Source organism: Protopterus annectens, chromosome 11.part0, assembly GCF_019279795.1.
Source record: "Protopterus annectens isolate FY-2018-M chromosome 11.part0, PAN1.0, whole genome shotgun sequence".
NCBI classification, from domain to species: domain Eukaryota; kingdom Metazoa; phylum Chordata; order Ceratodontiformes; family Protopteridae; genus Protopterus; species Protopterus annectens.
Genome location: NC_056745.1, coordinates 298,911,275 through 298,934,385, shown reverse-complemented (window position 1 = coordinate 298,934,385; position 23,111 = coordinate 298,911,275). Strand labels below are relative to the sequence as shown.

Sequence of the window (23,111 nt, the reverse complement as noted above, 5' to 3'; positions counted from 1 at the left end):
ATTACCTCTGGAAGCAGTCAAGGGACGATTCTCTCTGCACCACTTAGCCTGGCATACAGTAACATCCTGGGTGCAGATGATAATTACCAGAGGTTACTACATTCCCTTCGACCTTTACCCAAAGCCACAAAGGAGAATCCTCGACATTCCACCCAATCATAGGGACACAGCAGCACAAGAAATTCAAAAGCTGCTAAAAAAGAGTCATCTAAACAGTCCCACAGACCAAGTAGAATCCGGATTTTACTCAAGGTTCTTTTTAGTGCCAAAAAAAGACAGAGGACTGAAGGCCAATTTTCACCTAAGCATCCTAAACAAGTTAATCAAACAGACCAAATTCCAGATGTTCATGGTTCAGTCTATCCTTCCATTTCTGGAAAAAGATGATTGGATGTGCTCAGTAGACCTCCAGGATGAGTATTACCATATAAAAATGGACAAACACTCCAGGAAATATCTCAGTTCCTGGCTGGGAGCCAATCATTTCCAATTCCAAGCAGTGCCCTTTGGTCTCTCCACAGCCCCCCAGAGTGTTCACCAAATGCATGGCAGTAGTAACAGCTCAGTTGAGACTGCAAGGATTCCGGGTGTTTCCATATTTAGACAATTGGCTCCTTACCACTTCCAACAAACATCTATTACTTCTTGCCTTGCACCGCACCCTACAGCTGGCATGGCTCTTAGGTATCTCAATCTACAAAAAAAAGTAAAAAGTAGAACCTTCTCAAAGCCTAGAATTCATAGGAACAACATTCAACACGAGAACCTGTCTTGTCGCGCTTCCTCATCACAGAGTACAGAGGCTAAGAGCTCAACTCTGGGTGATGCTCTCTCAGGACAAAGTCCCAGCTCATTTAGTCTTTCAACTGCTAGGCTCAATGCAGCAACAATCAACATAGTTCCCCTTGCCAGACTCCATATGAGGCTACTAAAATAGCTCCTAGCATCACAGTGGTTTCTATTGACATGCCCCATGTCTTATCCAATCCGCATAACAAATCGATGCAATCAGGATCTAAATTGGTGGATGAAGACAGAAGAGGAGTTATGGAGTCACCCCTTTTCACCCCCTCAGCCCAAGGCCATAGTGACCATGGACACATTTCTGATAGGGTGTGGGAAGCATTTTCAGGGAAAGATATTCCAAGGCACTTGGTCCCCCTTAGAGGCTAGTTTGCATATCAATGTCCTAGAACTGAGGGTGGAGCTTCTGGCTTTGCAAGCATTCCATTCTGTCCTCCCTTTGAGGACAATTGCTAGCCATTCGGACAACATGTTGGTTGTCCGGTATATCAATAAATGGGGGGAGCCAGATCCTATCCCTTATGTCAGGAAGCCATGAGAGTATGGCAATGGGCGATAGCTTCTGACTGTTTTCTGGGAACTCCAACATTCCTGGGAACTCCAACATGATTGCAGACAAACTGAGCAGGTACATTCTCCTGCCTCATGAGTAGTCTCTCAATCCCAAAGTATGATTGGAAACATTTCTTCACTGGGGCCAGCCTTGCTGTGATCTATTTGCATCTCCCATCAACCACACATGCGGCAGCTACTTTGCCCTAATCCTCCTCGTGGGGAGTCCTAGAGGGATGCTGTTGTACTTGATTGGCCCCCAGGACTGCTTTATGCTTTCCCTCCATTTCCTTTGATTCCACTTTTCCCTAAAGAAATCACATTGGTTGAGAAGCAAGGTAATTCTCATTGCTCCCTGTTGGCCCCACCAAATCTGGTTTCCCTTCCATTGGCCTCACCTAGTTCACATCCCATGGACTCTGTACCCAACTCCATGATTAGTGTCACATCCACAGGGGTTGGTCCATCCAAACCTATTGAGCCTCAGGTTGATCGCTTGGTACCTCCACTTCCAGTAATTACCAGGCAAAATAATGTATCGTACCCAATACAGAAAATTCTTCTAGCTTCCCATAAATTGTCTGCCAGAAAACTTTATTATAGTAAGTGGAACAGATTTCTGTTGTGGTCTCAAGAAAAAGGACTTGACCCCTTTTCAGCTCCGATTAATACAGTGCTGGAGAATTTGTCAACCTTACTCCATTCAGGAGCCTCGGCTTCCACTATTAGAGCCCATTTAGCAGCTATCTCAAATTTCTATAATGGCTTTGAAGATTTATCATTAATATCTCACCATCTCTGAAAAACCTTCTTAAAAGGAGTCATGCATTTGAGGCCACCATTTAAAGAGCCCATTGAACCATGGAATTTGACACTAGTCCTACAAACCTTGACTTGTTGACCCTCTGAGCCAGCTGCCACTTGCAATATAACATTTTTGTCTTGGAAGACTTTATTCCTGGTAGCCATCTCATCAGCCAGGAGAATATCAGAATTACAAGCCTTGAGTATAAAACGCCCTTACATAGTTTTTCACAAGGAGAGAGTATCCCTTTGGACTGACCCCTCCTTTCTGCCAAAAGTTTTATCAGACTTCAATATTAACCAGTCCATTGACTTGCCAGTTTTCTTCCCAAAATTGTCAAAGGGAATATTGTTTGCATTTGCTGGATGTACACAGACAATTACATTTTATTTGGACAGAATGAAATCCTTCAGAAAATCGGACCAACTGTTCCTGTCCTTTTCAGGTCCTCGACTAGGCAATCCAGTTTCCAAAGTCACCTTGTCAAAATGGCTGAGAGATTGTATCACTTTTGTTTATCATCAAAATAAAATGAGTCTATCAACTAAAGTCAAGGCTCACTCTACCAGATCAGTTTCCATTTCGGGGCCATTCATTCTAGAGCCTCCATGGATGACATTTGTGCAGCAGCTACGTGGGCTACCCCTCATACCTTTATCACTCATTACAAATTGGATATGGTCTCCAGAGGGAGAGCATCCTTTGGCTCATTGGTGCTCAGAAATATCCTTCCATAGGGCCTCCCAGGACACAAAGGGCCTCCCGGGACATAAAGTAGCTAGGGACTCTGTCCTATCAGTCATGAATGAATGAAGATTGACAACATCAGATAAAGAAGTTATATTTTTATCATAACATTCCATCTGTGTTGTTGATCTTCATTTATTCATGACATCCCACCCTCCTACCCTCCTCCAAAGGCTCCTGGAGGTTCAGGTTTGATCCTGGTTGTGTGTTATGGCATTTGCTCAAACAAAGCCTCCACTTTCTTATTCCTACAGGCAAAATTGATCTGAGGAGATAAAGAGAGGGGCACTATGGATAATCTTAGCTTGAGAGTTTCTGGCTGGCATGAGCTTGTCATATTGGCTGAGTCAGTTCCGAGGACACAACCAAAACCCATCAGTCATGAATGAAGATCGACAACACAGATGAAATGTTATGGTAAGAACATAACTTCTTTTTCTTTTAGATAGTCTTCTGATTTCCTGCATTCTCAAGCAACACCCAACTTTGTTATTATGTTCTACATTATTGCACTAGGAAACTGATCACAGAAACCTTAAGAGGCATAGCCATATACACCTTTAAGAAGACATGCTTAAATGTTCTTGCTTCCAAATCATTTAGGCAGAAATAATGGAGTAAAGTCTGAGGTGAATTTTCTTCACCAAAATGTTAGCTATGTGTGTAGGGGATAAGTAAGTGGTGTTATTTTTCATTAACTTGCAGAGTTGTTGGGTATTACTTCTGAGTTTCTTGACATAGCTGAAGACAGCTTTGCGGTTATCCCTAACTTGGTTGACAATTATCTATCTGTACTTGATTTTGCAGGATGCAGTTTTATTTCTAAGTTCTTTGTTGATCATTTGTGTTCTTCCCTAGCTGATGGGGTGTTAATTTTGCTTTTATAGGCAGAGTTTCTTCCTTTTATTGTACACTTAGTTAAAACTCAGGTCCCACTAAATGGGTTTGTTCTTAAAGTTGACATTGTATCTATACCTTATGGGGACTTCACTGAAATGCTGGAAGTGGGCATAGAATTTATCCATGAGAAAGGCCATGTGCAATCAGGGATCATTAGGATGATGAGGGAGTTTGAATTTCATAAAGTTATCAGTTAATTGAAGTAGATCTGCTTTGGAGTAGTCCTTGAAGATGGAGAGGTTATGAGGTAACTCAGATCTTGCACTTTAAGGTAAGTGTTACTACATGGTGGTCAGATTTGACCAGTGACTTGGTAACTATAGGTGCTGAGCAGAAGGTGGCCAGATTGATGAGAGAGCAGGCCTAATATTTTTGGCTCATCATTGGGGTTTAGACTACTTCATCTAAGAGATGGCATTAATAGAGTCCAGGAATTTCTGTACATATTTCTGGTAGCATAGGTTCCTCAGTTAAGAGAGAGGTAGATGAACTCACTCAAGTGAAGATGATTGGGTTCTATATGTATATACTTATTTGTTTGTTTGTTTGTTGACATTTGATTACCAGGAAAATCCAACTAGGTAGGAGCCCATTTTCAGTGGAGACCAGGGAAGAAAAGCTCCATAGTATTACAATACATTTTAAGAACAATATATTTTACAGTCTTTAAAAATAATACAAAAACAACTATGGTTTAAATAATTATACCAAATTAAACATAATATGAAAACATTGGTTAAGAATATGTACAAGTTATATAATGATTTAATAGAGAAAATTTAGCCAGCTTATGGAGAAATTAAAGGTAAGTTTGTATAATACAAACAGAAATTGCAATAGTGAGTGAAAGAAAAATAGGCTTATAGTATATTTAGGGAAAAAGCCATGGGAGAGAAACTGACAGAAGTAAGAAGTGAGTGAAGAAGGGAGACTAAGGAGATGTAAGGTATGAATGGGTATTTGTTCACATTTAGGGATATAGTTTATCCTGGTTTTGAACAGATCTAGCTTTTGGCTAGGAATTCTTTTATAATGGTTTTGAAAGATGGGAGGGACGGTATTGACCTAATGGATAGAGATAAGGAGTTCCAGGCCTTAGCCACATAATACGGGTATAGACAGTGCCCAGCAGATTTTATAGATTTTTGGATAGATAGGAGCTTTTGGTCATTGGATCATAATGATTGACTGACTGGGAAAATAGCTATGTAGAATGTTACTTAGTGCTGGACAAGCAGATGGATTCTGGATAATTTTATAGGTGATAAGAAGCTGTGTATATGTTAGTTGATGAGTTAGTTCTAACCATTTTATTGCTATACAGTGGTGGGCTCTGAAAGGGGTATTTGCTGCAAATTTAGTAACTTTGTTATAGCATTGTTCATTTTTTTTGCTTTGTGTGATGGCTGAAGGTTCATAAGGATGGGAGCACCATAAAGTGTCTGGAGGAGATAAGTAGTGGCAACTGTAGCTTAAGTTGCATCATTGAGAAAGTTTTTGGCTCTATGATGCAACCCTCATTTTCTAATGAGTTTTTCATATGCAATTTTGTATATGAAGGTTGAATTTAAGATTATTATCCACTATAATCCCAAATCATTTGCTATGATAAGTGACTTCAATGGTTGTATTATCAGGAGAGAGAGGACTTGAAATTTTGTCTTTCATGGGAGAGGGATTTGGAGAAACAAATAGTAGTTTATTTTCTTGTAGGGCTGAACATCAGTTGTGAGTTACAAAATCATGTTTCAGTTGCTGATAAAGCTTTCTGAGTAATTTTTGGAGATGTGCCATATTGCCAGATATGCACATGAGTGTGAAGGTTATTACAGAGGCCTGTTGTATGGATGTGTAGAGGGTATTGGTGAGAATGTTAAAGAGGATGGGACCAAGGATAGAGCCTGTTGGTACACTGGTGATGACTGGGAGGTATGGAAAGAGGGTGGAGTACCATTTTACTGATTTGTACCTATTAGGTAGATTTTGAACCATAGAAGGGTGGGTTGAGAAAGACCTAATGAGAACCTTCAAAGTAGAAGTTTGCTGTGACAAACTGTGTCGAAGGCTTTAGACAAGTCTAGAAGTAAGGAGGAGACTAACTTGCCATTATCTCGAGCTTTATTGACAGCATCTATATAGGTTAGAAGCACAGTTTTAGTACTTTATGAAGGATGGATGCCTTGTTGTATGGGGGATAGGAGTTTGACCTGCAAGAGATAGTTTAGCAATTGTTTTTGTACACTTTTTTTGAGTGTTTTAGAGATAGGAGATAAGATTGTTATAGGTCTAAAGTTAGTAATGTCTGTTGAATTTCTTCCTTTGTGAAGAGGGATAATGTGTGACTTTTTTCCAGCGAGAGGGAATGTGGGATTCCTGTATTGACCTACTTATAGGTATTGAGACAGGGTAGGCAATACTATCGGCTGACATTTTAAGGTTTTCACTTGGAAGGTCATCACCTGAAGTAGAGCATGGTTTGATTTTGTTTAGGAGTAGTTTTATAAAGGATGTGGGAACATGTTTGAAGGTGAAAGTGGATGTGGTAATACATGTCAGCTGGGCAAAGTTAGGTTTAGATGTTGGGGAATCCTTGCTTAGAGATGCTATACTGTCTATGAAATAAGAGATAAATTGTATTGCAGTTTTGAGTGATGAGTTATTGGGAGAGGGGGTTAAGAATGAATTTATGGCTGGGATGCAAGATTTTTTTCATGGCTACCCAGAATTTTTTAGGGTTGTGTTCACTGTTATTCTGAAAGTTATTATAGTATAGTTTTTTGTCTTCATTAATATGCTTTTTAGTACAATTGTGAAGCATTCTGAAGTTTTCAGGAAAATGTGGCATTTTATATTTTTGCCATTTTTTCCATGCTTTTTCTCTATCTTGCATTAGCATTTTGCTCTTTTTGAACAGCTCAATTGCATTATTTGTTTTTAGTCTGTTCCTTCTAGGAGGTGCAATGCTATTCAGGATATTCAGGAAAGTTATCTTGAGTTAATTCACAGCATCATCAAAGGGGAGGAGTTTTAGGAAGTACCAGCTAATAGATGATAGTGTAATATTGAACATTTCTGGGTTAAACTTGGAAAGGGTGTGTGTTGTTTTAGAAACATGCTGTTTATATGGATGTGTGAGATATCTGGTTGTACAGATTGGGAGATTATCACTGAGACAGTCAGACAGTGTACCAGAGGTGGTGTGTTTGCTAGGGTTTGATACTAAGATTCAGTCTAATAGTAAATTTGAAGTATTGCTAAAATGTGTGGGGCTATTAATTATCTGTATGAAAACAAAAAAGTTCATACTAGATGCAGGAGAGTTAGAGTTATGTCCAACCAATTGACATTCACATCATCGACTAGTATTTTTTCTTGTGGAATTGCTATGCATATCCAATGCAGGATATCTTTTAGTATAGTTGATTTATTGCCAGGAGGGATGTAAAGAACAGTAATGCATATTTGTTTATAATTCTTTAATTTCAGGGAAGTAGGAAGTTCTGCTGAACTGAATTTTGGGATTGGTTTGTTGTACGGGGAAATGTGGTACCTGTTGGGATATATTAAACAACACCACTACCTTTCCTCTTTATTTTCAACCCTCAGGTCAAATTATAACAGCGAGTAATCAGTTTATAGCCAATACAAAGCAATTAGCAGAGAGGTACAAAATGGAACAGGTTTCTTACATTTCCAGAATGGCAGAAACTTGTAAGCCAGGACGACTAAGTATGTATATAGTGTAAACTACTGGGCAAGAGAAAAAATAGTGGCCAACTTAGTAAGTGGCCCTAAGAGTGCAAAGACTGCCTTTTTGGAGAGAGGAATTCAAGCCAATTTCCAGCATTGATAGGTATTTGAATAGTTGAAGTTAATACACAGCATAGCTCTTAGAGTTATCTTTGCTTAAATTATACAGACAAAATTCTGACTGAAAATGTTTGGGAGTTGGTCCTTAAGGTAGAGTTCCTGCAGCATCTGGCTCAGATGTAATGACCACAGGCTATTATACAAAAACAAAATTCTCACTAAAAATCTTTGGGAGTTAGCCATAATGGCAGAGCTCCTGCAGTATCGTAGTCAGATACAGTGACCACAGGCAAGTATACAGAAGCAAAATTCTCAGTGAAACCTTTTGGGAGTTAGCCATTATGGCAGTGCTCCAGCAGTACTGGAGTCAGATGTAGTGACCACAGGCTAGAATACAAAGACAAAATTCTCAATGAAAATGTTTGTGAGTTGGCCCTTATGGCAGAGCTCCTGCAGTATCGAGGTCAGATGTAGTGACCACAGGTCCTGCACTGTGGAAGAGGTTAATAACTGAGTGAAAGAGGAGAGACTAGTCAGGGGATATTTAGCAATACATTCTACTACAGTGACTCGCCCACCCTCAGGTCCCCTTATATGATAAGAGATGTCAATTTGTTTAGATATACTTTGTGGTTTGCAGGAGTCATGGATGGTGAATGTCTTATGCTGGCTCATCCTCGCTTTCTGATGCTCTTTTTATGATCATTTGTCAGATGACTTCCAGCACTTTTGAATAAGACATCCAATGAATGATCACCAGAAGGGCAGATACTTGGCTTCTGTACTGAATACCATGTCAACAGAGTGGAATCCAGGGATCAGATATCTGTCCCATGAACATCTACTGTCTTCTTTTTGTTGAGACTGACTATATAGAAGTTTCTTGTTCTTTTGTAAAAGCTGACTCAGCTTCCAGTAGATTTTTCAAACCCTTCAACATAAGACAGTGATACAATGAATAAAAGAAACAAATGCTCTGTACTCTACCTTCTCCACCTTCACTTAGATCAGAGGAAAATAAGGAGTATCCGGCTTATTCAGAATAAAGGACAACTATTGGCTTAGATACTCACACTAGGAAATGTTTTTCTATGTTTATTGCAAGGATCTGCTATTTGAAAATACTTTCAATTAAATGAAAGTAGGTTTTAAATGGAGTTCCAGTAAACAGCCATCCCCAAAAAGAAACACATTGAGCTGCTGTAAATTTAGAACTCAAAATCTTTGTCAAGACTTCCTATCACGTCTTCCTTTAGGGCTTATACATTTCTTTCTCCTGACTGAGAGCAGTTAAAATACCAGAATAAAAATCTTTTGCTGACCCTGTTATTGAGCTAGCTGCTCCAAAACAGTCTAAAATGACTGCTGCTGTCAACACTGTACATATAGCAGAGAGAGAGAGAGAATAGAATACCTTAGAGATACTGTTAGAAGGTGTATTTGTCTGCTTTTCTAGCCATTGAGACTAAACATTATCAGACACAAATGCTGCAGTACCATGACGAATTCCTAAAGCAAACTGATGATCTTACTCAAGACAAATAAGTATGTGTGTGTTAATAAATGTATTTCTAGTTTGTCACAAACAGCTAATATAATTGGCTTGTATGTCATAAAATCTGGTTATAACACTGTGGATGCATCTTCAGGGATGCCTTATCTGGTATTTTTGAGACAATATTTTTCTCTGATGATGTCAGAAAGACAACTTTTTATGTGTTTTTAGGCAAAAGCCTATTTTCTGGGGCATAACATCAGAAGATTTTACAAGAGTAAGAAGGGAAAACCTTCAGAGAGTTGCCATGACAGAAGTCTGAACCCCATAATTGCAAATCCTAGAACCTTGATGACAGCTATGCAGAAAGCAAAGGAAAAAACAACAAAAATGAAAGGTCATTGTAATGCTGATTAAAGTATTTTTGTGGAAAGGCATTTTGCCCCAGTAAACTTCTATACCCCTGCTACTTATAACTCTGTGACTGTGGTACCTTTGAGTAAGGGGCAATATACTGAGGCACAGCAATCTTAACTTTAATACAGCCAATGACAGTAACATTATGTGATCAATATTCTTGGACTTGCAATAGTGAGTCTTGGAGATTTAAACAGCATACCTGTTGAGAAAGTAAAATAGGTGTTTCATCCTCCCATGCCTAAATTTTCCAGTAATGTTTTAACAAAATATTGCCCTTTCTGTCAAAAGTGGACAAGATAATAGCAGACAGAAGAAACACTGTCAGGAAAAGCAATAAACATGGAATCTAAGTCTCTACAACAGCAGCAGCAGCTTTGGTAAAGCTTAACACATGTCCCCGGCCCATACACTACACTACATATCATGTACCCCTGTCTCCAATAACTGCTGGAATATTAATGTACTAGACTGCTTCTGCTGTCTCCAGATTTGTGAGCAAGTACAGGACACTCATTCCTACCATTCCTTATTGATTCCTCAGCACCTAGGTCACTAGTCAGTCCCAGGTCATCTTGGACACAGCTGGAGCTTCAGTCCTGTAATTTATGTAACGGAATGCTTGCCATGTTTATTTATTTATTTAAAATTTTCACTGGATGAGTCTAGAAAGCAAATGCAAACCCCCCTCTAGAGTGACGTTTATTAGAAAACATGGATTTTTCTTGACTACATTAGGCATTAAGATTCATGTCATAGTTATTAGTAAAGTGTGTGTTTACCATGGGATAAAGTTCAAGCTATCATGTGTCAATGCTTACTTGCTACATTTTTGGAATTAAACAAGGCCCGCATCATTTGTGCAGTTTATTAGTTGTGTTTTTGTTTTTAATTATAATGATTATTACTAATATTTTGCAATTTGTTCTTGTTTTGCTCACTTAGAGACACGCAGCCACAGTTCAGATCCTATCTCCTTTTCAGAAGCTGCTGCCATGCTGATTGACTTTATCAGACAGGCACAAGAAGGAGGTAAATATAACATTTCCATTGTTAATACTTTTACTGTATGTAAATTAATTAAATTTACATTTATAATGTGTGACAGAACTGAATTTATATAAAACAATTTGCTGTAGGCAAACTAAATAAATATTCCTTTGTGTAATGCAGTTATGTGAAAAATGGTTGTGATGTAATTTTACTACTTTTACATTACAAACTATTTAATTTTAAAAGCCTTTTGGTTTGGTTTGTTCTGCCATTATGTATCTTTTTTATCATAGAAAAATTACGATATATTGTCTGAATTCAAAATTCTGAACAGTACCTTGCTCAACCAGTGGCTATGGTAGTCCCACAAATTAGCACCCCCCCCCCCTCCAAAATAAAGTATTCAGCAAAGCTTGCAGGATGCTTCCTGCAGACATTATGACAGTACCCAATATCTACATGCCTCCCCAGCCCTTCTGCCAGCACACCAACCAAGTGGCCAGATGCACAACATGCTTCCCCTTTGCCCTGCCCTCGACCCTCCCTCTACACACATACTTTAGTTCAAAAAATAAAATAAATAAATTATTTCTTCTTTTAAACTGTAGCAAACACTTGCTATAGTTTATATCCTGCCTGCAGAGATGTTTATTCACTGCATGAAGTGCTACAGCATTCAGGTTTTAGTAAAAAAATAAATAAATAAATATTTTGCAGTTGCTACAATTCAGACCACACACAGATAATTATAGCACTCAGGTTTGACCATAAATACAATACCAGCTATTAAAAGCTGGCATAACACTAAAGAGTGATTGGGATGATGGATGTCTGATCTTGTCCCCTAACATTTTGTGCCCCGGGTAGTTACCCCTCTCACACCCCCAGCTATGCTACTGGTTCAATTGTTCAAATTATATTAATTAAATATTAACTATAGGCTCATGAAAAACAGTTGAACATCATCATGTTGTTACTTAATCATGACCGAAAAACAGTATTTGTCTATTGACCAGCAGAAAGGAGCAATGTAACTAAAGTCGTCCCAATTGCTAGTAAAAAAGAAAGACACAAAGCTCAATTTGTTGTTTCTGATTCAATTATATGTGCAGTGATAGGATAATAATCAGGGAATAATGATCATTTCACTTGTTACAAAATCTGAACATTGTGAATTGGTAACACCTATGACTGTGAGATGCAGCCATTTTAGATTAGTAAATCCTTGCCTAGAAAACAGATGATGAAGCAAATAATGCAGCATTTTTATTCTGTATGAACATTTTTTTATTCCACTTTGGATTACTAGGGTGATGTATTTATCAATACTTACCATTTGCAAATACTGTCCAGGTACAAAATAATTCACAATGAAATCAAAAAGGCCCCGTACATATCAAAAACAGAACAGAAAGCAATATATAACAAAAAACATGGTTGCATTTAAAACATTTAACCCTTGGTCCTGGACATGTACCTGGACAAGTGGCTTCCCCTGCTACTGGTGGACTCTGTCAGGGCAGTCTGGGCTGCCCACCATAAGTTCCCTTAGATGCACGAGCAGTACTGGGTGTGCCTTTCCTGTGCAGTGATGCCCTGATTGCTAGGTATAGGTCTCCCGTCTTCCCAACTCATCGACAGTATTGCATTGTCTATCAGCTAACCAAATTCTTATGTCCGCAATCAAAATGCTAAGGGCTTGTTCCCTCACTTAAAGGTCTGCAGCTCTTCAGAAGTGGTGACCTGACATCCACTCACCCATCTAGGAAAAGAAGTGCTTAGTTCAGCAATATACTCACACACTTTCATCTCCCTTGCGCCTATACTCACAAAACTTTTTTCTATAAGCTTTGGGCGTTAACTTAACACATTCTAATAAACACATTTTGACTGTATTATAATTTAAGCAATCAGTATCAGATAATTAAAAATTGTATTTACAGCTTTACCAAGGAGTAAAGAGGTCAGGAACCATACCCAGAGCCCTTGGTCAACATTAGACTGAGTACATACCCTCTCAAACATATGAATGAAACTATCAAAATTATCCCTCTGTGTAAATTGTGAAAGAAATTTACTGACCTTTGTTGCTTCTGGGGTTTGGTTGCTCCCTTTCCCATTACCTCCATGACTCTGGTCAAGCATCTCCTTTTCATGTTGCCTCTGCCTCTCCTTCTCCTCAGCCTCTAGATGTCTCAGTTTCTCATTTTCCTCAGCCTCAAGATGTCTCAGTTTCTCATTTTCCTCAGCCTCTAGATATCTCAGTCTCTCTGCTGCTTCTATTTCCAAACACTTGACCTCCAGCTCAAGTCTCTTTAACGCAAGATGGATTTTTAAGTCCTCTGTAGAAAGGTTGAACTGTCCATTTTCTGAAAGTTATACATCTCCAAGGCCAGCCTGGTTGTCCTCCTGATCGCTGGTGTGTGATGTAGCTGTGCCCAAAGCTACAGTAATGTCTGCCTTAGTCAGGTTGGCATGCACCAGTCCTTTAGCCTGGCACATCTCAGCCAGCTATCTCTTTGTCAGCTTGCCATACTCCTCTGCTGACATGCTTGCCTGCTCACCCTGGCTAACAGAAAAAATAAATAAATAAAACGATTGTGATGCGAAACTCTGAATGTTCACTGCGTGACTGATTGAGAGTACAAACACCTTCAGTGACCACTGTACACAGGCTACAGGAATTCGATATCCACACCACTACAAGCCATTTAATATGCGATGTGTCTATCTCATCACTGACACGCAATTAATATGTGGTGCAGATATCCCACCACTGCCAACCAATTAATACATGACACCCCTGCACTGTCTCAGTAATCAAGGAGCCTCAATCCTCACCACTGGCAAAAGCTAGAGGGCATACACACTGGGAGGATGACAACTGCACACAGTAAAGTGCAATTTCCCTTAAGAGCACACAGAGATCACAGTCAGTCTGGGGCTGGTTTCTCCCTCTTTCTCCACATCCCCAATAAGACTCCACACTGGCACAACTATAGGGTTAAGATCTCAGCTGAGGAGTCACGCCAAGACCTCTCGTATCCCCTGTGTCCAACCAGTGCTTTATGTCCCTGCCCAAGAGACTGACACACGCACACTTTGAGATTTGATTTATATACAAACACACACACACCTGGGGAAGGCTGTCACAGATTCGCTAGCTATGCTCCCTTCTGCCCAGACTATAAGGTAGTTTTGACTGCCACCAACCCCTCTTATCAGCTATTATAAGGCCCTTACAAAGGGTGTCCAATCCTACTATGTAATGTTATTATGTCCAAATGGTAGCTTTTACCAAGTGCCAGACTATTAGGAGTGGCCTGTACAGTGTCGCCAAATAAATATACAGGTACTCTCAGAGCTTAAATATGTCTCACATATATCAGCCACAAAGGTAGGTTTAAATATATTTAATTATGAATAATAAAAGAACAAGACAATACTCAGTAAATGAACACAGTTACTTCAGAGTTCAAAATCACAAGAAATATTTTTAAACAACATTGCAGGACAGTCTCAAATAATTACAGAAAACATCTAAACTAATCATTGAGGTATTCCTGTCTATATCTAAAAGAGATACTATGCCCTAAATTTTACTTACAGACAGTCAAGTGCAGATGATGATAATGAGTGGATGTTCTTTCTAGGTCCAAGACAAAATACAAAATGAACAGCTTCTCTCTGAGAGAGTTCCCAAATTAATATCAAACATTACTGCTGGGCCTGTTTGGATGACATCGCTCTTTGTCACCTGACTTGAGCTCCCAGGCTAAACAGAAACTTAACACAATTTAACATCCCTGTGTGAGAAATACATCTCTCAGATCTTTGCAGATCCTGGACGTCATAAACAATAAAACACTTTACATTTTAAACCTAGTCATTAATTTTCTTTCAAGACAATAGAACAATTTCTAGCTCTAGACATTTTGCCTGCTTTTGCACTGAAAATGAGAGATAACATCTCTTGTTTATGGCCCAGCTATAAAGTAACTTAACCTCAACTATTTTTAAGTTTTTAAGGTTAATCTTCTATTTCCCAGCAGGGTATGCTGTGGTTACATTCTTGAAGCTTAGTACATAACATAATGTTCTGTATAAATCATATCAATATTCACAAATGACATAGAATTATTTATAAAATTCCAGATAGCTGGGCTGGCAGCGTGACAGTGCTGTACTCACAGAAACGTCACAGTAGATACAAACATAAACCTCTCAGATGTTGCAGATGTTACAGATGTTGGGATGGTGAAGAAGAAGCTCATATATAATGCATTTGTGAATTGCATTATTTTAGCATGTTTCCTTTATGGCTCTGAGATTCTTAGTACTTGTTGGCATGTATACTACCATTAACAATTGCCTTTGAGCAAACATTTTCAAGTAAACTGTTCACTACAGGGATCATGAGGAAGGGAGAAAGTGTATCTTATCTATATATCTGTACACACACATACACACACACACACACACACACACACACACACACACACACACACACACACACATGTATATGTGTATATATATGGGTCTGCTTCACATCACCTAAATCTCATTTGACAAAATTTCATTAGACTGAGACCAAATCACCTAATTTTCAAAATACTGAAAGCTTACTTGACTGAATCTCATTTCATTGAATTTTAAGCCATGGACATGATGTAGTTTTCCCTTCACCTGTGACTTGCTTGTGATAAAAAGAACTACTGTAACTTAAAGTGTTGACTGCCAGAATACCGACAGTCATGTAGAAAGCAGTGTCATAGTTTTTCTAAATGTGAGTATGTCTCTTTACATTTTTATGGGAAGTATCTAAAGTAATATGGCAGATGTTTAGTGTGTTCCCAGCAGTAGTGGCAGCATGTAGAGTACTGTAAGGTAATATAAGGTATATGCCCTTTTCCCCACTGTAGTGTGATGCTGAAGTTAGTATATATAGTTAGGGGTGGTGTGGGTGTCACAGCCCCCCAGATAGGGGGGGTGTGGGGGGGCATAGCCTCCCATCTAGTTTGGTTTTATATTGTCTGGTTTCTGTTAAGACGGTAAGTAGTTTTTAAATTCTGGAAAGAGGTAGTCATTAGTGTTGTAAGTGTGTACGCATATGGTTTAAACATTTTGTCTTTTGAAATTTAGTATTGTAAGCTTTCAGTGAAATGAGAGTCAGTCAAATGAGTTTTCAGTATTTTGAAAATTAGGTGATTTAGTCTCAGTCAAATGAGTCAGTCGAATGAGATTTAGTTGATGTGAAGTAGACCCATATATATATATATATATATATATATATATATATATATATATATATATATATATATATATATATATATATATATATAATATATATGTGTGTGTGTGCATGTGTGTGTGTGTCTGTATATATATATATATATATATATATATATATATATATATATATATATATATATATATATATCTATATATATATATCTATATATATATATATATATATATATATATATATATATATATATATATGGGTCTAAACTTTCTTATTGTCGAGTTCATAAGATCGAACCTTTGAAACTTCGAACTGTTTAAATGGAGATTACAATTCAGTGCGGAAAAGTATATTTACTGATGTTCTTCATTCCACATTGCTGCAGTCCTAACTATTGGGTAGTCCGCTGTCCAGTCGGCCCGAATACCAAAGTATATGGCTGACGTCGGTCAGGGCGCATTAGACTGATGTCAGTACGTCAGGGTACTAATGCGCATGACCGACGTCATATCCTCAGTCTTTTTTGCCACATGGTCCGATGCAGAAGCAATTTTGCGAGTGCAGGTTGGCGTTCTGAAAGTTTCTGAAGCCAGAGTTTCAGACCGAATCAAAGTTGGCTAAGTACCCCGTTGGGGAATATTTTGGTTTTTTCTTGCCTCAGTATTTAACCGGATGTCAGAAAAAGTGAATAACTGTATTTCTTGTGGGAAACAGATACCTCATAGGGATTACCATACTTTGTGTATACCTTGTTTAGGGCCTGAGCACGGCGTTGTTGGATGCCGCTCTTGTGCTAGATTTAACAAACGCACTATTAAGAGAAGGTTAGACTGTGCCAGGTTAGTGTTTGGGAAGCGTTGTAATTATAAAATGCCGCCGGATGCTCCGGCCGCTTCGCTAAAAGCGCAAGGACAAAACAGCAAAGCCTAGAGTGGAAGAACCGACAGTCCCAGACGTCGGTTCTTTAGAGGGCTCAGTGGAGCCGGAGATTTTGCCAGGTGTTTCTTTGGAGTCTCAGGGAGAGACTTTACTGTTACAGGATGTATCCTCTCAGGAGGTAGGCCAGGCTGAGGGGGCTTCTCAGGTGGCTGTTCTTCCCTCTCTTCCTAAGGTGGTCAGAGCCTCCCCTTCTGTTTCCAAGGCCTCTTTGAGGGGCAGGCCGAGTTTTGCTTCAGTGGGGGTTTCTCCTAGTACTTCAGGGTCTTTGCCTAAGAAACATATGCTTAAAATGGCAGAGGATTTGATTACTATGATAAGGGGTTCTATGCCCCCTCCTGATAAGAGGCCTAGGGTGGAATCTGAGTTTGAGAGTTTTGAGCAATGCTCGGAGGCTTCTGAGTCTTCGGCTGAAGACTTGCAGGAGTACCCTCCTTATTCTGATTCTGATGTGGATGATTCTACTCCTTCAGCTTCCCCTCCTGAGGATTTTTCATTTTCAGAGACTCTGCATTCCATGAGGGAGCATTTTAAATGGGAAGGTCAAGATTTCTCTGATTCCAGGAAAAGGCTTAGGGAATTCTTGTTTTACCCCAGCACAGGCCTTTAGCTATACCTCCTGTTTTGAATGTGGTGGAAGATGTTTTTGCAGAGGCTTCCCTGAATCCGGATTCTTTGCCTCCTGCCCCAGTTAAACCGGATAGGTATTATAGGGTGCCTGAAGCTCATAAGTATCTTTTTAAGAGTCCTAGGGCAGACCCGGAAACTGTCTCTCAGGGGCCTAAAGGTGTGAAGGCCTCAGTTGTTAAAAATCCTGTCCCTCCTGATAAAGAGGCAAGGGCTTTGGATAGATGGGGAAAGAAAGTGTATACTTCTTCCACTTTAGCCATGAGGGCGTTGAATTGTCAGTTTCACATGTTAAAATATCAGAATTATCTTCTTTCACAGTTGAAATCTAAGGTGGATGCTCTGGCGGAAGGTATTGAGTGTAAAGAGTTGCAGGATTTAGTTCATGTGTCTGAACAAGTGGGTAAACATTCCTTGCAATGTGGTTTTGATGCTGTGCAGGCCTCCTCCAGGGTGGCTGCCACTGGTTCTGTTCTTCGTAGGCACGCCTGGTTGAGAGATCAGAACTTAGCTGAGCATGTTAAGACAAGGATTTTGGATGCTCCTTTACAGTCTGATGTGTTGTTTGGTTCGCCTGTGGAAGCAGTTTTAAAGAAGATGGAGGACAAGGCTAAGTCTATGCAAACTGTTAAGGATTTTTTGCAGGTGCAGCCTCCGAAGTTTAGTAGAAATTGGCCTGCTAAGGGATGGACTTATCCTGCTTATGATTCCCAGTCTAGGGGTAGGTCTAGACGTGGTAGGGGCAGAGCTCAAGGTGCTTTTAGGCCTAGGACAGGGAGTTCACCTGCTCAGACTTCTGGTGAGGGCAGGGGTCAGTCCTTTCGTAAGCAGACCCAATGACCTGCCTTTTCAGCTGCCAGTGCCTTCTCGCCTGGCGGCACCTCTGGGAGGAAGACTGTCTCTTTTCAAAGAAAATTGGGATTTAATTACCCAAGACAAATGGGTTCTGGATATCATTCACCACGGTTACAGGTTTTATTTCCATACCTTGCCTCCTTTCAAAGGCATGCCAGACATTCCTCCTCCACAAAGACAAGAGGCTCACAAGCAAATTTCTCAGTTACTCCAAATAGGGGCCATTCAGCCGGTTCCTGTGCCAGAAAGGGGCCTAGGATTTTATTCTCGCCTGTTCCTAGTACCGAAGAAGGGGAACACGTGGAGACCAATTTTGGATTTATCTATCCTCAACACTTATTTGGACATTCCCAAGTTCAAAATGTTGACGTTACAACAGCTTTTACCTCTGCTGGGCAAAGATCACTGGATGGTAACTTTAGATCTCAAGGAAGCTTACCTTCATGTGCCTATAAGACTAAGTTGCAGAAAGTATCTGCGTTTTCGAGCTGGAAATTCTCATTATCAGTTCTCTGCATTGCCCTTTGGCTTATCTACTGCGCCCAGAGTATTCACAAAGGTTCTGGCTCCAGTGATAGCTTACTTCAGGCTAAAAGGAATTCAAATCTATCCTTACTTGGACGATTGCCTGATTCTGGCTCAAGAAAAGGAAGACCTTCTACAGCATTTGGAATATGTCATAGCAGTGCTAAGATGCCTAGGGTATTCTGTGAACGAAATAAAGTCCAGTCTAGTACCCTCTCAAGACATGTGCTTTCTGGGTGTGAGACTGAATACAGCAGCCCAGATGGCCTTTTAACCCCGGACAAACAAAAGAATCTTTCCAGTTACTTCCATCAACTATCTCTTCAGTCCGGGCTGACTGCAAGGACAGTCCTTCAAGCCTTAGGGTTCATGGCATCTTGTATTCTGGTGCTTCCCAATGCCAAACTGCATATGAGGAAGCTACAATGGTATCTCAAAATGTATGGACACAGCACTGCCAGGATTTGGACACTGTCATTCAAATAATACCTTGCATTCAAAAGGAATTTTTGTGGTGGGCTCAGGAATGTCACCTAAACAAGGGACTCTCTGTGACCCGGCCAGAGGCGAGTCAAATTCTAACGACAGATGCCTCAGACATTGCTTGGGGAGCTCATCTGAATGGAAAGTGGATACAAGACAAGTGGCCTGCCAGACTACAGCATCTACATATCAACATGAAGGAGATGTTAGCAGTCCAGTTTGCATTAATGGCTTTCAAGGAGTTACTTCTTCCAGGGCAGGTGTTGATTCTAACAGACAACACAACTGTCATGTGGTACATCAACAAACAAGGGGGAACACATTCTTACCCATTGTGCAGGCAAGCAATGATTTTATGGGAGACTGCGCTAAGCTTGCAACTAATTCTTCAGGCAAGGTTTCTGCCGGGAGCACAGAACTCCTTAGCAGATGTGTTAAGCAGACAAATCATGGATCCCCACGAGTGGAAACTGGATCTTCATGTATTTCAAAAGTTGACAGTGTCCTGGGGAACTCCAGACATAGATCTGTTCGCTTCTCCACTAAACCACCAGCTGCCAAAGTTTTGCACAAAGAGGTTTCATCACACAGCTTGGAAAGTGGATGCTCTTTCTTTCAGTTGGAAAAATCTTCATGTGTATGCGTTTCCACCTCTGCCTCTTCTTCCAAAGGTGCTTCTAAAGGTCAGACAAGACAAGCCAAGGATGATTTTAATAGCTCCAAATTGGCCTCGGCAGCACTGGTACCCATTACTGAGGAGTCTGGTAAAGAAGCTTCCATGGCCTTTACCCTTGATTCCACATCTGTTGTCTCAGAAGGACGGTCGTCTGCTCAATGTCAAGCTTCACTCTCTTCATCTAACAGCCTGGCATATTCTGTTTTGAAAGACAGCAGGTCTCAACTTCCTCAACAAGTTTTAAATGTGATTATGGAAGCCAGAAGACCTAGTACAAGGAAAGTGTACGCAGAAAAATGGAAGAGATTTTTATTTTGGACTGCAGCAAAGAATTTGGAGATTTCGGAGCCTAATTTGAGTGTGGCTCTTCAATATCTTACTGAGTTATTGGACAAAGGTTTGTCTTTCTCTTCCATTAAGATTCATGCTGCAGCAATTTCAGCTCACTATGATTGTGACCCACCATTGTTTTCACATCCTTTGTTCAAGCAATTTCTTAGAGGGGCAAAGAATATAAGACCCCCACGTAGAGCTCCTACTCCTGCTTGGGATCTCAATTTTGTGTTGGAGAAACTTACTCTACAACCTTTTGAGCCTGCAGCTACTGCTGAACTGAAATACTTGTCATGGAAGACTGCTTTTTGTAGGCCATTACTTCTGCAAGAACGGTTTCTGAGTTACAGGCCCTTATGGCGGTGGAGCCTTTTTTGATTTTTCATAAGGATAGGGTATCATTACGTACTAATCCTTCCTTTATGCCTAAAGTGGTTTCTAGTGTGGCTTTAAACCAAACTATTCATTTGCCTACGTTTTATGCAGATCCCCAAAATAAAGGGGAAAAGATTTTGCACACTTTAGATGTACACAGGCAATTGCGTTATTATTTGAGCAGGACTAAGGATTTTAGGCAGTCTCAGCAGTTGTTTGTTTCTTTTGCTTTGAGTTCTCAGGGCAAGCCTGTGTCAAAACAAACTATTTCTAGGTGGATTGGGTTTTGCATTGCATTTTGTTATTCCCATCATGGCAAGGAGATTCCAGCTGGGATTAGGCCTCATTCCACTAGGGCTACTGCCACTTCAACAGCTTTTTTAAGGGGGGTGACAACTAAGGATATTTTGGAGGCAGCTACTTGGAGTTCAGTGCATACTTTCTCTAAGCATTACCACCTTCCTCTCTACTCTAAGTCTAGGGCTGGTTTTGCCACAGCTATTTTGCAAGGCATGTTATCAGCTCCTGCTTCCTTATGATTTGCCAGCCTCCCTTACCTCTGCTTTGGGATTCTACCCAATAGTTAGGACTGCAGCAATGTGGAATGAAGAACATAGTACAGTTTTGTACCTACCATAAATGTAGATGTTCGAGGATCCACATTGCTGCAGTCCAATTTACCCTCCCTCCTTCCCCTCTGTGTTTAGGGGTGGTTGTGTAGGTGAGGTTATATTCTGCTAATTTTGTATATTTTGTATATATATATATATTTTGGTGCAGATATGTTGGGAGTTTTTGGTTTTGGCCTTATCTTTTCAGGGTCTTCTGACATCTGGGGCAAGAAAAGACTGAGGATATGACGTCGGTCATGCGCATTAGTACCCTGACGTACTGACGTCAGTCTAATGCGCCCTGACCGACGTCAGCCATATACTTTGGTATTCGGGCCGACTGGACAGCGGACTACCCAATAGTTAGGACTGCAGCAATGTGGATCCTCGAACATCTACATTTATGGTAGGTACAAAACTGTACTTTTTCCTCACTGTTGTGTGATCTTGGAGTTGCTATATTTAATTAATGTGAGGGGTACAGGGGGGCTTGCACCCCTGCAAAAAAAAAAAAAAAAGATTTTTTTTTTGTTTTTATTTTTTTTTATTTAAATTTCAAAATTTCAAAACTTCAGTCTTATGGTCTCAACCATAAGAAAGTCAACGTTTTGTAAGTTCAAAATTTAGAAATAGAACCGTGTGTGTGTGTGTGTGTGTGTGTGTGTGTGTGTGTGTGTGTGTGTGTGTGTGTTTTTTTTTTTTTTTTAACCTGGATCCACAATTGTCATGAGAAGTGATATCATGCTGAGTTCAACACATTTATGGAACACTATTCATGGCAGTAAAACAATGTGCTGCCAATAAATAATACATATGTTGTAGTGCAATTCTAGTATTTCTAGTTGCTGATTTTTCATTTGTCCTACACCTTTTGAAAAGCAAACTAGCTTATACCTGCTTTCAATATCTGTAGCATTATTTAACTGCTAATGCTATATAGTTATCTGCAGAAGCAGAATAATACTTTAGTTGATAGAATCTAGAAGATACTTTCTGTAGTTGGAGTCTGTTAATTAAACTTCTGTGGTTTTACTCTACAGTTTGGAATGGCAGGTAGCCCCTTTGTACATTGTAAATATTAACCAGTCTTATTCTCAGATTTGGTACTTACTTACATAAATAATTTATGTTCTTGATGTCTTGCAGTTGAAGCTGATGAAACTGACCAGTTTGGTTCTTTGCACAATATCCTAAACTGGAGGAAACAGCTGTTCTGAAAGTCCATGAAGTAAACGTGTTTGCATAATAAAAAAGACTATGCTGAGCTGGGATTATGGCAAAATGGATATCATGCACTCTGGGGTATTCATGAAATGAGCTTGCAGATCATGCCCTGTTTTCAGTGCAAAGTCAGTTTCAATATTATTTTTATAACCAAAACATGGCCCCATATTCCATATACAGGGCAGTTCATCTAACTTGTCTGATCAAGAGTTCAGTACTGCTAGCAGGACATTTTCCTTTTGTTCGGTTTGCAGATTAATAAATGAGTAAAATTAATGGTCATTGCACTAGTAGTTACAATGATGGAATTGTGTGTGTTGTTTTGTATAATAAAATATATGGCTCAGTATAATTTTTTTCTGAATGCACATTGACATAAAAGAGCATTTCATTTTATTGTATCTAGAGTGTTTATATGTATTAAACTATTTGCTAGAATGTAAATCTTTAAAAAATAAATAAAAAAATTGTATTTAAAAGACTCAAGGTATCATAGCTAAAGCAACCTTTGCATTGATATGGAAATTAGAGATAATTACAGTTTCTAAATATTTTTTAATGTATTTTTTCAATTATTATATTTGCTTTTTTTCCAAAATCATGCTATTTGGTGAATACCAATAGTCTGAATCCTATATGTGTTGGACAAGTAGTAAAATGCTATGTCTGTATATCATTATGTTCTGTAGTCCTATCGA

General features: G+C 39.5%; 1 protein-coding gene across 2 annotated transcripts in view; it reads left to right on the top strand.

The window, feature by feature from the left end:
- The window catches only part of SPX (spexin hormone), a 381,828-nt gene extending 358,933 nt beyond the window's left edge, over nucleotides 1–22,895 (top strand). For both annotated transcript variants that reach the window (XM_044087807.1, XM_044087806.1), the window contains exons 5-6: nucleotides 10,476–10,562; nucleotides 22,336–22,895. In XM_044087807.1, the coding sequence (XP_043943742.1) occupies nucleotides 10,476–10,562; nucleotides 22,336–22,406 (158 nt within the window). In that variant the 3' untranslated portion in view covers nucleotides 22,407–22,895. The remainder of the gene's footprint in view (nucleotides 1–10,475; nucleotides 10,563–22,335) is intronic.
- The last annotated feature ends 216 nt before the right edge of the window (nucleotides 22,896–23,111 follow it).